The 14,802-nt window shown below is 42.2% G+C and overlaps 3 protein-coding genes across 14 annotated transcripts in view; 1 reads left to right on the forward strand and 2 right to left on the reverse strand.

The window, feature by feature from the left end:
• The window catches only part of KEL (Kell metallo-endopeptidase (Kell blood group)), a 106,895-nt gene extending 103,373 nt beyond the window's left edge, over positions 1-3,522 (reverse strand). For 8 of the 12 annotated variants that reach the window (XM_061166462.1, XM_061166465.1, XM_061166461.1 and 5 more), the window contains exons 1-2: positions 3,286-3,414; positions 2,893-2,971 (exon numbers count right to left, since the gene is read on the reverse strand). The gene's annotated coding sequence lies outside the window, so the exon portion shown is untranslated. Of the gene's footprint in view, positions 1-2,892; positions 3,127-3,285; positions 3,415-3,467 lie in introns of those variants that run through there. The other 4 variants (XM_061166458.1, XM_061166457.1, XM_061166459.1 and 1 more) reach the window with 4 other exon arrangements.
• On the reverse strand, positions 222-1,166 carry LOC133072927 (olfactory receptor 9A4-like). The gene has a single exon (XM_061166453.1). It carries the CDS (start codon positions 1,164-1,166, stop codon positions 222-224), a length of 945 nt encoding a protein of 314 aa, XP_061022436.1.
• A 7,862-nt stretch (positions 3,523-11,384) lies between the features above and the next one.
• Positions 11,385-12,329, forward strand: LOC133072930 (olfactory receptor 9A4-like). Its single transcript, XM_061166467.1, has one exon. The coding sequence runs from the start codon at positions 11,385-11,387 to the stop codon at positions 12,327-12,329; it is 945 nt and encodes a 314-aa protein (XP_061022450.1).
• Positions 12,330-14,802: the final 2,473 nt, after the last annotated feature.

The raw sequence follows: 14,802 nt of genomic DNA on the forward strand, positions 1-14,802 counted from the left end.
TGGATGCAAAATAGCAGTTTAAACTAAGGCAATGGGATTCAAGTGAGCAGAGAATGGGTGTTATTTTTACCTGTCTTTCCATGGCCTGATCAGAAGCTGCACATCTTATTTAATTTTTGTGATGGTGATGATGGCAAAAGAGGAGAAAAATTAGTGTTTTCTAGGTTCCTGAATAATTCTTAATGCTGACTGTTCCACCAAAAAAAAGGAACTGAGAAGAGTTAATCCTTGGGGAGTTGACAGCTGCGATTCACTCCATCTCGAAGGGCCTCTTGGACTTTGTCGTTCCGGAGAGTGAAGATGAAAGGGTTCAGCAAAGGGGTTAACATGGAAATCAACAGGGAGACTATCTTATTGTACTCAGCTGCCTGAGTTTGCTTGGGTTTCACATAGAGGAACAAGCAGCTGCCGTAGCCGATGACAACAAAGGTGAAGTGGGAGGCACAGGTAGAGAAGGCTTTCCTGCGGCCAGAGGCAGTGGGGATCTTGAGGATGGTGGAGATGATGTAGGTGTAGGAGACAATTGTTGGGGCCAGAGAACCAATGATAATGAAAACAGCCATTAAAAACAGAATAAACTCTGTGAAAAGAGTGTCATCACAGGACAGTTTGAGCAGCTGACCTCGTTCACAGAAAAAATGGTCTAAGACGTTTGATTTGCAGAAGGTAAACTGAAATGTGGCATAGACTGGCCAGATTTCAGAAAGGAACCCAAACATCCATGACCCAATCACCACCAAGATGCAAGTTTGGCTGTCCATAATGGTATTGTACCTCAAAGGATTACAGACAGCCACATAACGGTCCACAGCCATTGCTCCCACCAATGCAAACTCTGTGGTCCCCAGAGCAAGGTACAGGAAGAGTTGGGCAACACATGCAGCCAGAGATATTGTCTGCATCCCAGGGAGCAGCAACCCCCAGAGCATCGCAGGGACGATAAGGGACGTGATCATGATCTCCAAGGCAGAGAGATGACCAAGGAAGAAATACATGGGGGACTGCAGACGTTTATCGACAGAGACAATCACAATGATGACCATGTTGCTGATTATTGTCACTGAGTAGAAGAGAAAGAATACAGCAAAAAGAACGTAGTGTAGTTGGTGGGACCCTGAGAACCCTAAAAGGCAGAATTCAGTGGCACTTGAGTGATTACTCATCATTCCGTCCTTGTTTCTGCTCCTTGGGAAACCTAGAGATCAAAAGAAAAGAAACATTGCTCCACATGGTCTTTCTCTTAGAAGGAGCACAGATGAGGATGAGGAACTATTTCCAGTCTGGTGACCAGGTGAGGGGCCCCTACTCGGATGCTCTGTACAAAGTCAGACCTAAATGTTGTCACCTCACATCCAGCTAAAAGTTCACTGCCTGGAATGGATGAAGAAACCATCATCTCTATGCTGTGAACAAAACCTCCCTTGGCTTTTTCCCCAACTAGATGTGCTTTCTCATAGGAAACAAAGGTTAAGACTTGAAAGAAGCCAGTTTTGATGGTGTGTCAGCCCCTTGAGTATGGGGCTTGTTCTTTTCTCTTAAGCTAATTGTAGCAGGTGACATAGTAGCATTTAAGAAGATGTTCAAAGGACTGAAATTTACCCTATGCTTCATCCTGATTGGTACTATAGAGACCCACCTTGGGGTCAGCAGAAGAAAGGCAAGGGGGTCTAAGAGCATTACCTCTGGTTTCTCCAGATTTTAAAATTTCCCTATTCCCATTAGTGCTCCAAATGGAAACTCTCTGAGCCTGGGATAAATTTCTAGGTAGATTCATTCCTATTTAACTCTATTTTTCGCAAAGTCTGGGGAGGAAGGAAAGATGGTGCCCAGCACTGACAAGTTTAGATCCAAGGCTCTCAGACACTACAGTTGCCTGAATCTCTACCACTTCATCCATCCCACCGCACTAATGTCATCTCATTAGGAACTCTTTCCAGTCACCCTCCCCTACATTGGAAAGACATGGTATTCTTCGACTTCCATTTTCCTCCTAGCACTTATTATTACCTGATATTATTTTTGTGTTTAATTGTTTATCCCAACCTTACTTGCATATGAAATAAATGAAGTAGTGTACAAAACAAATATCCCTGCACTGTGGAGTTTATATCCAAGGGAGCAATGGAGATTATTCCAGACACAAAACAAAGAAGGGAAGTATTTAAGATGTTAGTTTACTAAACAGGCCATAGAAAAATAAAGCAAGAAACAGGGACAGGAAATTTAATTTTATTTATTCATGGTCCATGTATGATGTTAGATATAAACCCATGAGAACAAAGATGCATCTTCTGTGCACTATACATAATCATATACAGAAAAAGACATTATATGCAAGCTATTCTTGAGACAAGTAGTGGTGAAAATATGACCATTTCTGGTAGAAGATGGACGTATGAAAGTTTAATATATGGTTTAAAAGTACAAGGCCCTGACCAAGGCTCATAAGCTGTGTCCCCTCCATTCTATTATTCTTGGTCTGCTTTCCTTCTTGCTACCATTTCCCCTTCCTCTCTCCCCTTCCTGAGACCTCCCCAATCCCTCCGTAAATCTTTCACTGACGGGAATCCAGGCTTCAGGGACAGAACTACTGAGGGATCTCTGTGGTCTGCTTCTCCCCAGTTTTGGGTAACCATCACTACACAAACACGAGAGAGGAGCCTGCTGACCGGCATCAGGAGCTGAGCCTGCAGGAGCCCGGGTCAGAGAGGAGCTGACTCTGGCCTCTGCTCTGCAGGGGGATGAGGAGAGGAGCCCATTTCCCAGCTGCTCCCCTGCCCAGTCTTCAGACTCTCGCCGTCCTTCCTCTCGAAGGCAGCCAAGCCAGAACTCCCCATCCTCATACTCTCCGACACGTCCCTTTGTACAGGGGAACCCTGAGAAGATGCTCACCTCGAAGCACGGGCTCCTCTGCCACTTCTGACGCTCGCTGGGGCTCAGGCAGGGCTGGTCCTGTCTGGCTTCTGCTGAGCTGAGCACAGGGGTCAAGCTACTTGGTGCTGCGTCCATGCACGGTGAAGGAAAGTGTCCTCGGGAGGAGTTAGGAAAAACACCCAGAAATAACAGTGCTATGGGGAGCTAAGGGTCTCTCTCCTCTCCCACTTCCCTCCTTCCCACGGGAACTTAGTCACTGAGGACCCTGCTCTTAATTAACCCAGACTTAGGGCATCCCTCAGCAAGCAGTCTGGGGAGAGCTGAACAAATTTTTATTCATTCCCATCCTTGAGCAATTAAGTTTCAGAACTTTTTCAACTTTTTTGCTTAATGGGAAACCCAAGATCTCACCAGAGGCTTTTCAATTCAAGGCTGCCTTCTCAAAGACCCCAAGTCTAGGCTTCCAGAAGATGTCTCAAACTCTGAGCAGATCACCCCTTCTGTTCTTTATCCTATGCTCTCCCCAGGATTCACTTGATAATTGGAGCCAAATTCAGCTCCGTCACCCTCCAATAGGAAAATCCATAACTGACCTCTAAAATATGGTCCAGTATCCAAAAAAGGGCTGCATTTTGTTCTCAGTCAAAACTTAACCGCAACAAAAATCCCCTGAGGACGCCCAAAACCCCATGGAAAGTTTCTACCCCTAAGTCTAACTGCTCTAGGCTATTGTCTCAGGTTTCCACTCTTCTCATACATGTGCCTTTGTATGATTCCAAGCAAGGCTCTTGCAGACATTTATCTCCATGGAATGTCCCTGATCACCAGCTGGCCAATTCCATGGAGGAAGAATATAAAAGTAGCCTAATGCAGGTAGTTATATTTACAACCTTGTACAACTGGAAAATATAAATCAGTGCTGGAATGAGGCAGACATGTGAAAGCTACAAAGCATTTATTGAAATTTATATTTCAGGTATATATTTTATATATACCTGTTAAATCTGAGACTGTCACTGTTGCAGAAGGCTATAAATTGAGAATAATATTCCTTCCATCCTTCAAACTGCCCATGCCCAACCAGATTGCAATATAATCTTAGACAATCTTAAAAAATCTTGTAAGCAGATAGCTACATATTCCTTTGAACAAAATGTTGCAAAAATCTGTTTTACACCATTTTCCCTTTCATTTAACAATCTATGAAAGATACTCTCCCATATCAACACATGCTGCTCTACTTCTTTTTTTTTGCATAGTATTCCTTCATATGGATGTCCTGGTCTTTATCAGGCAGCCCTCTGTTGATCAACTTCATTGTTTTCATTATAAAAATTAAGCTACACTGTTTTCAAAATTGATAAGTCCACAAAAATTTTTATATATGGAAAAATCCTTAGAGTTAAAATTTCTAGGTGAAGGAATTCCATGCGTGTTGGACCTACAGCATTTTATTGGCACTGAATACTCTACAGATTTGAGGTTGATTTGAACAACCATGAGGACCGTATGGTAGGAGAGCTCTTGATCTCCTGATGTAATTCTCACCCAAAATATAATCAGAATTTGAGGTTAATTTTAAATTAAAAGATAAAAAGTAAGGCATATTTAAAAAGAAAACAAATTAAAACCCAATGAAATGGTCAAAGTTCTGTAAGATAAACATTACCAACACTGACTCAGAAAGAAACTGAACAACCAGAAATGTCTAAATATATTCAGGGAACTGAATTCATTAGAATTGAACTGAATTAGAAACAATCTCAGGGCTTCCCAGGTGGCTCAGTGGGTAAAGAATTCTCTTGCAATGTAGGAGACACAGGAGATGTGAATTGATCTTTGGATCAGGAAGATAACCTGGAGGAGGGCATAGCAACCCACTCCCCATATTCTTGCCTGAGAATCTCTTGCACAAGGGAGCCTGGTGGGCTTCAGTCCTCAGGGTTGCAAAAAGTCAAATATGATTGAAGCAACTGACCACAGCAAGAGAAACATTCTCAGAAATTACAATTTCAGATAGACTTACTGGTGGATTCTATCAAATGTTTAAGGAAGAAATAGTATCACTCTTATAAAAATCTTTCAAAAATTAAGTGGAAACAACTCTGCTCCATTCCTCTTATTATCTTATTATTATACCACCATTATCTTGGTATTGAAGACACCACAGAAAAGTAAATCTACAAACCAATATTCCTCATAAATAGAAATGAAAAAATCCTCAATAAAATACTTGAAAATTAAACTCAACATCTATGCCATAAAAATTAGGGATTTAATTTCAGAAATGGCAGATTGATTTAATACTTAGATATCAATCAATATAATTCATCATGCTTAATAGTATTAAAGATCAGTTCAGTTCAGTTCAATCGCTCAGTCGTGTCTGACTCTTTGCAACCCCATGGACTGCAGCATGCCAGGCTTCCCTGTCCATCGACAACTTCCAGAGCCTACTCAAACTCATGTCCATTGAGTCAGTGATGCCATCCAATCATCTCATCCTCTGTTGTCTCCTTTTCCTCCTGCCTTCAATCTTTCCCAGCATCAGGGTCTTTTCCAATGAGTCACTTATTCTCATCAGGTAGCCAAAGTATTGGAGTTTCAGCTTCAACATCAGTCCTTCCAATGAATATTCAGGACTGATTTCCTTTAGGATGGACTGGTTGGATCTCCTTGAAGCCCAAGGAACTCTCAAGAGTCTTCTCCAACACCACAGTTTAAAAACATCAATTCTTCAGTGCTCAGCTTTCTTTGTAGTCCAACTCTCACATCCATACATGACTACTGGAAAAACCATGGCTTTGACTAGACAGATCTTTGTTGGAAAAGTAATGTCTCTGCTTTTTAATATGCTGTCTAGGTTGGTCATAGGTTTTCTTACAAGGAGCAAGCATCTTTTAATTTCATGGCTGCAGTCACCATCTGCAGTGATTTTGGAGCCCCCCAAAATAAAGTCTGTCACTGTTTCTATTGTTTCCCCATCTATTTGCCATGAAGCAACAGGACCAAATGCCATGATCTTAGTTTTCTAAATGTTGAGTTTTAAGCCAACTTTTTCACTCTCCTCTTTCTCTTTCATCAAGGGGCTCTTTAGTTCTTCTTCGCTTTCTGCCATAAGGGTGGTGTCATCTGCATATCTGAGGTTACTGTTATTTCTCCCGGCAATCTTGATTCCAGCTTGTGCTTCATCCAGTGCAGCGTTTCTCATGATGTACTCTGCATTTAAGTTAAATAAGCAGGGTGACAATAAACAGCCTTGACGTAATACTTTCCCTATTTGGAACCAGTCTGTTGCTCCATGTCCAGTTCTAACTGTTGCTTCCTGACCTGCATACAGATTTCGTAAGAGCCAAGTCAGGTGGCCTGGTATTCCCATCTCTTTAAGAATTTTCCACAGTTTGTTGTAATCTACACAGTCAAAGACTTTGGCATAGTCAATAAAGCAGAAATAGATGTTTTTCTGGAACTCTCTTGCTTTTTCGATGATCCAGCAGATATCGGCAAATTGATCTCTGGTTCCTCTGTCTTTTCTAAATCCAGCTTGAACATCTGGAAAGTCACAGTTCACATACTGTTGAAGCCTGGCTTGGAGAATTTTGAGCATTACTTTGTTAGCCTGTAAGATGAGTGCAAATGTGCGGTAGTTTGAGCATTCTTTGACATTGCCTTTCTTTGGGGTTGGAATGACTACTGACCTTTTCCAGTCCTGTGGCCACTGCTGAGTTTTCCAAATTTGCTGGCATATTGACTGCAGCACTTTAACAGCATCATCTTTTAGGATTTGAAATAGCTCAACTGGAATCCATCACCTCCACTAGCTTTGTTCATACTGATGCTTCCTAATGCCCGCTTGACTTCACATTCCAGGATGTCTAGCTCTAGGTGAGTGATCACACCATCGTGATTATCTGGGTCATGAAGGTCTTTTTTGTACAGTTCTTCTGTGTATTCTTGCCACCTCTTCTTAGTATCTTCTGCTTCTGTTTGGTCAGAAGCAGAATTTGGTCAGAATTTCTGTCCTTTATTGAGCCCATCTTTGCATGAAATGTTCCCTTGATATCTCAAATTTTCTTGAAGAGATCTCTAGTCTTTCCCATTCTATTGTTTTCCTCTATTTCTTTGCATTGATCACTGAGGAAGGCTTTCTCATCTCTCCTTGCTATTCTTTGGAACTCTGCATTGAAATGGGTATATCTTTCCTTTTCTCCTTTGCCTTTTGCTTCTCTTCTTTTCACAGCTATTTGTAAGTCCTCTTCAGACAGCCATTTTGCTTTTTTGCATTTATTTTTCTTGGGGATGGTCTTGATCCCTGTCTCCTGTACAATGTCAGGAACGTCTGTCCATAGTTCTTCAGGCAGTCTATCAGATCTAATCCCTTGAATCTATTTGTCATATGTATACCTATGTTATATGTATACATATGTTATATGTATACCTATGGCCAATTCATGTTGATGTATGGCAGAAACCATCACAATATTATAATTATCTAAATAAAAGTCTAATTAAATTAGAATTTTAAAAGTTTAATTAAAAATTAAAATTAAAAAAAATCAATTGAAGATATATGTTTGAATCTGTGTCTGAATTTTCTATTTTACTGGTCTGCATGTCCCTTGATCTGCATGATGTTATGTCAGTAACATTCTGTCTTGATTGTTTGTGTCTTTTTAGTCACTAAGTCATGTCTAACTCTTTTTTGTGATCCCACAGACTGTATCCTGCCAAGCCCTTCTGGCCATGGGATTTTCTAGACAAGAATACTTGGGTGGGTTGCTGCTCCTTCTCCAGGGGATCTTCCCAACCCAGGGGATCTTCCCAACCCAGGGATGGAACCTGTGTCTCCTACATTGACAGGAAGTTTCTTTAACTCTGAGCCACCAAGGAAACCCTCTGTCTTGATTACTATACCTTTATAGTAAGTCTTTTAAGGCATACTGTGAGTCCTCCAGTTTTGTTCCTTTATAAAAAAATTTATTGGGTGTTCTAGGTCCTTCATATTTTCATAGACACCTTAGAGTCACCTTTATAATGTTTTTTTAAAAAGCCTCCTGGGATTTCACTGAAATTGTATTGTGTCTATATACTAATATGGAGAGATTTGAAGTTCTAACACAATTGCAGTTGCATGCGACCATGGGGTCCCAAAGAGTCGGACATGACTGAGGGACTTCACTTCACTTTGTTTGCTTGTGGGTCAAGAAATCAACAATTCACATATCATAAGGGTGTGCAAACCAATCCAGAATCTATGGAGTGTAACTTGGTCCCAATAGAAAGCAATAGCTAAAATATATCTAACTTTTGAACTAAAGATTTCAGTTCTATGGATTTGCTCCATATACAAAAATTTGTATTGACTTATAAATGTCTGACAATTTATAACATCAATTTTCATAAGAAAAATAGAAAAAACAGCAAGAACTTATTAATTGAGGGCTTGCACATAAGGACGTGTATAAAATGAAAAACTATGTAAAACAGTAATGCAACATGTGTTGATATGAAAGAGACTCTTTTGTATGCTGTTAAGTGAGAGAGTAATGGGGTGGCAAAGAGTTGGACACTACTGAGAAACTGAACACAACAACAAAAGTTGTAAAACAGATTTTCGCAGCATTTTCTTCCAAAGAAAATGTAGATGCCTGCTTAGGAAATTTCTCTGAGATTATATAGCAACTGGATTGGGATCAGACAGTTTGAGGAATGGAAGGAATATTATTCTCAAATTATATCCTTCTATACCAGTTGACATTCTCGAATTTAACAAGTATGTTTAAAACGGAATCCAAAAATCTCCGTAAATGTTTTGTAAGTCTCACACGTGTGTCTCACTCCAGCACCAAGCAGATTTCCACTTTAAGTTTTGTCAGTCATTCTAGGTTGTAACTATAACAACCTCCATTAGGCTGTCCTTAAGCTCTTCCTACACAGAAGTGCCCAGCTGGTGATTAGGGACATGCCATGGAGACAAATGTCTGCAAGCACCTTGCTTGAGTGCTAATAGATGAACAGGTATGAGAATAGTGGACACCTGAGACAGTAGAGAGGAACAGAGTTGGATTTCGGGGAGGAAATTCCTCATGGGATTTTCAGGGGTCTACAGGGTCATTACCAGGAGTCTCTGCATTATGAGCCAAGGAGAAATAGGCTTTGGGGGAGGGGAGTTGCTGAAGTTAAGATTTGAGATCCAAATGCAGGCGTTGTTTAAACATTGAGGTATATTTTAGAGTCAATCGTTGGAGGTTCCTATAGCTGGATGAGGAGGGAGCTCATTTTGACTCCAATTATCTAAGAGAATTCTGGGAAGAGCTTAGGACAAAGAGCAGAAGGGGTGACCTACTCAGAGTCTGAGACATCTTCTGGGAACCTGGACTTCAGGCCTCTGAGAAGGCAGCCTTGATATTAAGAAGCCTCTGGTGAGATTTTAGGTTTCCCATTGAACAAAAAGCTGAAAAACTTCTGAAAAGTAATTGCTCAGGGATGGGAAGGACTAAAAGTTTGTTCTGCTCTCCCCAGACTGGATGCCCTAAGCCTGGGTTAATTAAGAGCAGGGTCCTCAGTGACTAAGTCCCCTTGGGAAGGAGGGAAGTGGGAGAGAAGGAGAGAGAGAGAGAAACAGACCCTTAGCTCCCCACAGCACTGTTATTTCTGGGTGTTTTTCCTAACTCCCCCCGAGGACACTTTCCTTCACCGTGCATGGACGCAGCACCAAGAAGCTCTGACCCCTGTGCTCAGCTCAGCAGGAGCCAGACAGGACCAGCCCTGCCCGAGCCCCAGCGAGCGTCAGAAGTGGCAGAGGAGCCCGTGCTTCGAGGTGAGTGTCTTCTCAGGGTTCCCCTGTACAAGGGACGTGTCGGAGAGTATGAGGATGGGGAGTTCTGGCTTGGCTGCCTTCTAGAGGAAGGACGGCGAGAGTCTGAAGACTGGGCAGGGGAGCAGCTGGGAAATGGGCTCCTCTCCTCATCCCCCTGCAGAGCAGAGGCCAGAGTCAGCTCCTCTCTGACCCGGGCTCCTGCAGGCTCAGCTCCTGATGTCGGTCAGCAGGCTCCTCTCTCGTGTGTCTTCATCGAGTGGTGGTTACGGAAACCTGGGGAGAAGCAGACCCCTGAGATTTCCCAATGGTTCTGTCTTTGAAGCCTGGATTCCCATCAGTGAAACATTTACAGAGGTATTGGGGAGGTCTCAGGAAGCGATGAGAGGAAGGGAAAACGGTAATGTGAGGAAGGCAGGCAAACCGAGAAGAGTAGGACCTCAGAGCTACGGCCTTTCTACGCTGACCAGGACCATGTGGCATTCAGTCATAAAGCCTGTGTCCATTCACTCATCATTTGCCAAAAGTTTTCAGCATTTATTTGTCTCCAGAATGTTTATGTATATGTATCTATAATATATACAAAGGACATTTCCTTCCCTCCATGGAGTTTACATTCCAGTATTATAGTTCAACAAAATAAATGAATTTCCTCTCCTGCATCCTTGTTTCATTTTCCTATGGCATGATGAGGAAACTATTTTATATACTTGTTTATGGAATAGCTTCCATTCTCTCCTTGAATATAAGCACTGCAGCACAGGGATTTTTAGTTTGCTGTGTTCACTGCAGCATTTGTTTAATGTTAAATTAAAATGAGAAATTGAATGTATAACATAACGTCAGATAGTAACGTGTTATGAAGAAAGCCAACTGTCAAGAATGAAGAGGTCTTTCACGTTTTGGAGAAGGTGAGTGGAAAGAGTCCTCTGAGGAGATGAAATTAGCCTGGTGGGATAGATGAAGTGAGGGGCAGACATCCAGGCAACCTGAGCAACTGAGAACCTTGGATCTAAACTTGTGAAAGTCAGGTACCATCTTTCTTTCCTGTCGAGACTTTGGGCGGGGGAAATGGCGTAAGAGAAGATTGAATCTGCTCAGGGAAGTCATCCCAAGCTCCAGAGTTTCCATTTGGAATACTACCTGATTTGTAACATAGAGATCTTAAAATCTGGGGAAAGCAGAGATGTTGCTCCGGGACCCTCTGCCTCTCCTCTGCTGAACCCAAGGGGATCTCTGTAATACCCATCAGGATGAAGGGTGGGATAAAATTCACTATTTTGAACATCCTCTGGAATGTCACTATATCATCTGCTATAGGTAAGCTAAGAGGAAAGAACAAACCCCAGATCTAAGGGACTGACTCAGCATCAAAACTGGCCTCCTTCAAGGCTTAACCTTTGTGCCGTGTGAGAAAGGAGGGGAAAAAAGACAAGAGAGGTGTTCTTCACACAAGTGGAGAGGATGGGATCTTCATCCATTGCAGGCAGTGAACTTTCAGCTGGACCGGAGGAGACAGCATTTAGGTCTGACTTTGTGCAGAGCATCCTCATAGGGGCAGCTAGCCTGGCCCCCAGGTTGGAAATGCTTCCACATCCTAGGCTGTCCTTCTCTCTTGAGAGCAAGACCTTGTGGAGCAGCGTTTCTTTTCTTTTCATCTCTAGGTTTCCCAAGGAGCAGAAATAAGGACTGAATGATGAGCAATCACTCAAGTGCCACTGAATTCTGCCTTTTAGGGTTCCCTGGGTCCCAGGAACTACATCACATTCTTTTTGCTGTATTCTTTCTCTTCTACTCAGTGACAGTAATGGGGAACACCATCATCATTGTGATTATCTGTGTTGATAAACATCTACATTCCCCCATGTATTTCTTCCTTGGTCATCTCTCTGTCTTGGAAATGCTGACAACATCTATTATCGTCCCCTTGATGCTCTGGGGGTTGCTGCTCCCTGGGATGCAGACAATATCTCTGGCTGCATGTGTGGCCCAGCTCTTCATGTACCTTGCTCTGGGGACCACAGAGTTTGCACTGTTGGGAGTGATGGCTGTGGACCGGTACGTGGCTGTCTGTAACCCTCTGAGGTACAACACCATTATGAACAGCCGCACCTGCATCTCAGTGGTGATTGGGTCGTGGGTGTTCGGGTTCCTTTCTGAAATCTGGCCAGTCTATGCCACATTTCAGTTTACCTTCTGCAAATCAAACGTGTTAGACCATTTTTATTGTGACCGAGGTCAGTTGCTCAAACTATCGTGTGATGACACTGTTTTCACAGAGTTTGTTCTGTTTTTAATGGCTATTTTCATTATCATTGGTTCACTGGTTCCAACAATTGTTTCCTACACCTACATCATCTCCACCATCCTCAAGATCCCCACTGCCTCTGGCCGCAGGAAAGCCTTCTCTACCTGTGCTTCCCACTTCACCTTTGTCATCATCGGCTATGGCAGCTGCTTGTTCCTCTATGTGAAACCCAAACAAACGCAGGCAGCTGAGTACAATAAGATAGTCTCCCTGCTGATTTCTGTGTTAACCCCTTTGCTGAACCCTTTCATCTTCACTCTCCAGAATGATAAAGTCAAACAGGCCCTTCGAGATGGAGTGAAAAGCTGCTGTCAGCTCCTCAAGGATTAACTCTTCTCTCAATTTAGATGATATGATCTTGACTCAAGATTATTCAGTTACCTAGAAAATGCTACCCTTACCATTGTCTCCGTTACAAAAATATAATAGAATGTACAACTCCTGATCAGGTCATGGAAGACAAGGCATGTAAAAATGAGATACGTACTCAACTCACTAGAAACTCACAGTGTTTGTTTCTATTTGCTTCCCCTGTGAACTCAAGGAAGCATATTCTGAGCATGTGGGAAGACCTAGAAAAAAGAAAAGCATACATACATTTTCATGAAAGTTCTATTGGACCCATATTGGTTTATAATTCACCTTGAAAATGTGTTTCCTGGGGGAGTAATGAAATGGGTGTGTGAGTGGGTGAGATAGATGGATAATGAGTTCAAAGGCAGAGATGTGCACTGTATTTCTTCATCAGCTCTTCCTAGTTCTTTTCCTATATTTTTGCAAATTTCTTGAAAAGATGGCCATAAGTTTTAAAATATCCTGCTTCTCTTTGTCTCTGTGTGTTTCATATTTTCCTGGACTCCTTCTACCACAAAGTACATATGATGTTATATCCATTTTGCCACAGAATGAATCTAGAGTGGTGCTGTGGAGATGGGAATCCTTCTCCCTTAGCAAATATTGGTGATATAAGGATATGGAAATATTTGGGTCAGAAGGAGGACAACTTCCTTTTGCTAAACTTCAGGGCATTGCTTTAACCCCTCCCCTTGAGGTGTACGTGTGGCAGAGACAGATATGAGTGAGATGACTGGTTCTGGAGGGAACATCTCGTGTTTCACTGTTGCTGAAAACACCTCCTTCTGTTCTGACCTCTCCCAGACCCAGACGTCAGGCTGAATGGCGCATTTTGAGTCTTTGTTTTCAAATCCAAGTGTCCCTTTCGTAGGTTTTCTCTGCGCACCAACCATAACAAACGAGTCACTACCCACTTCATTCCCATCTCCTCAGCAATTCCAGGGCATGGCTGTTTGACAGCGTAAGGATTGAAATTTCACATTGTGGAGGAAGGGCTTTGGAGGTAGGAGTTTACTGAAAACAGTGGCACTCAGTACATCCTACCAGCTCTGAATTGAGAGGGGCAACTGAGCTGCCCAGCAGAGGTTGATGGGCTTACTTATGTTTTCCAAGAGTACTGTGTGAGGATGCCTTTCTGATGGTGAGCATAGGCAAGACCACCTTGCCTGTTGAGTTACTTGTACTGAACAGGACCTCGAGAGAAGGTGGTGAGTGAGGCCTTCAATCCCACCCATGCTCTGCTAGCAGCAAAGGGCCCTGGTGGGACTGTGCTGGCTGAGAAAGGGTTGAAGACTGAAAGACAGGTGCCCCTTCCTCTCAGGTTCATTTCAGGAGGCCTCTTCTTCCTAGAGGAATCCCATTGTTCTAGTTCACTCACACAACAAGAGGACCTTTTTCTGATTTTCACAAAGCCTTACACATCTTAGGCAGTATCCTGTGAGGTAAGTACTATGATGTCCATTTCCCAAATGAGAAAATAGGATAAGAGGTTAAGTGACTTGCCAAACATTACTCCGTCATCAACCATATCATATTCATCAGGTTGGAAAAGCATAAACCTCTGAGAATACTGTGTTGATGTGAATTCTGGAGAACAGACTTCGATACACTTCTTATGAGAATATAAAATTCTGTGGTCAAGGTAATTACAGAGTCTACTCATGGACATCACCAGATGGTCCATGCTAAAATCAGATTATGTTCTTTGCAGGGGAGATGGAGAAGCTGTAAACAGTCAGCAGAAACAAAACCTGGAGCTGACTGTGTCTCAGAACATGAGTTCCTTATTGCAAAATTCAGCCTTAAAATGAATAAGGTAGGGAAAACCACTAGACCATTCAGGTATGACCTAAATCTAATCCCTTATGACTATACAATGGAGGTAATGAATAGATTTGAGGGATTAAATCTGGTAGACAGAATACCTGAAGAACTATGGACAGAGGTTTGTCACATTGTACTGGAGGCACTGACCAAAACCATCCCAAAGAATAAGACATGTAAGAAGGCAAAGTGGTTGTCTGAGGAGGCCTTAGAAATAGCTGAAGAAAGAAGAGAAGTGAAGGGCAATAGAGAAAGGGAAAGATATATTTATTTAACTGAACACAGAATTCCAGAGAATGCAAGGAGAGACAAGAAGGTCTTCTTAAATGAACAATGCAAAAAAAAAAAAAAAAAAAAGAGGAAAACAATAGAATTGGAAAGACTAGAGACCTCTTCAAGAAAATTGGAGATATTAAGGGAACATTTTCTGCAAGAATGAGCATAATAAAGGACAGAAATTGTAAGGACCTAACAGAAGCAGAAAAGATTAAGAAGAGGTGGAGGTGGCAAGAATACACAGAAGAACTGTATTAAAAAGGTCTTAATGACTTGGATAACCATAATAGTGTGGTCACTCACCTAGAGCCAGACATTCTGGAGTGTAAAGTGAAGTGTAACTTAGGAA

The sequence above is a fragment of the Dama dama genome, chromosome 18 (genome assembly GCF_033118175.1).
Source record: "Dama dama isolate Ldn47 chromosome 18, ASM3311817v1, whole genome shotgun sequence".
NCBI lineage: Eukaryota > Metazoa > Chordata > Mammalia > Artiodactyla > Cervidae > Dama > Dama dama.

Bases quoted from the DNA above. Each gene is read 5' to 3' on its own strand.
- LOC133072930 (XM_061166467.1), top strand. From the start codon at position 11,385: ATGATGAGCAATCACTCAAGTGCCACTGAATTCTGCCTTTTAGGGTTC.
- LOC133072927 (XM_061166453.1), bottom strand. From the start codon at position 1,166: ATGATGAGTAATCACTCAAGTGCCACTGAATTCTGCCTTTTAGGGTTC.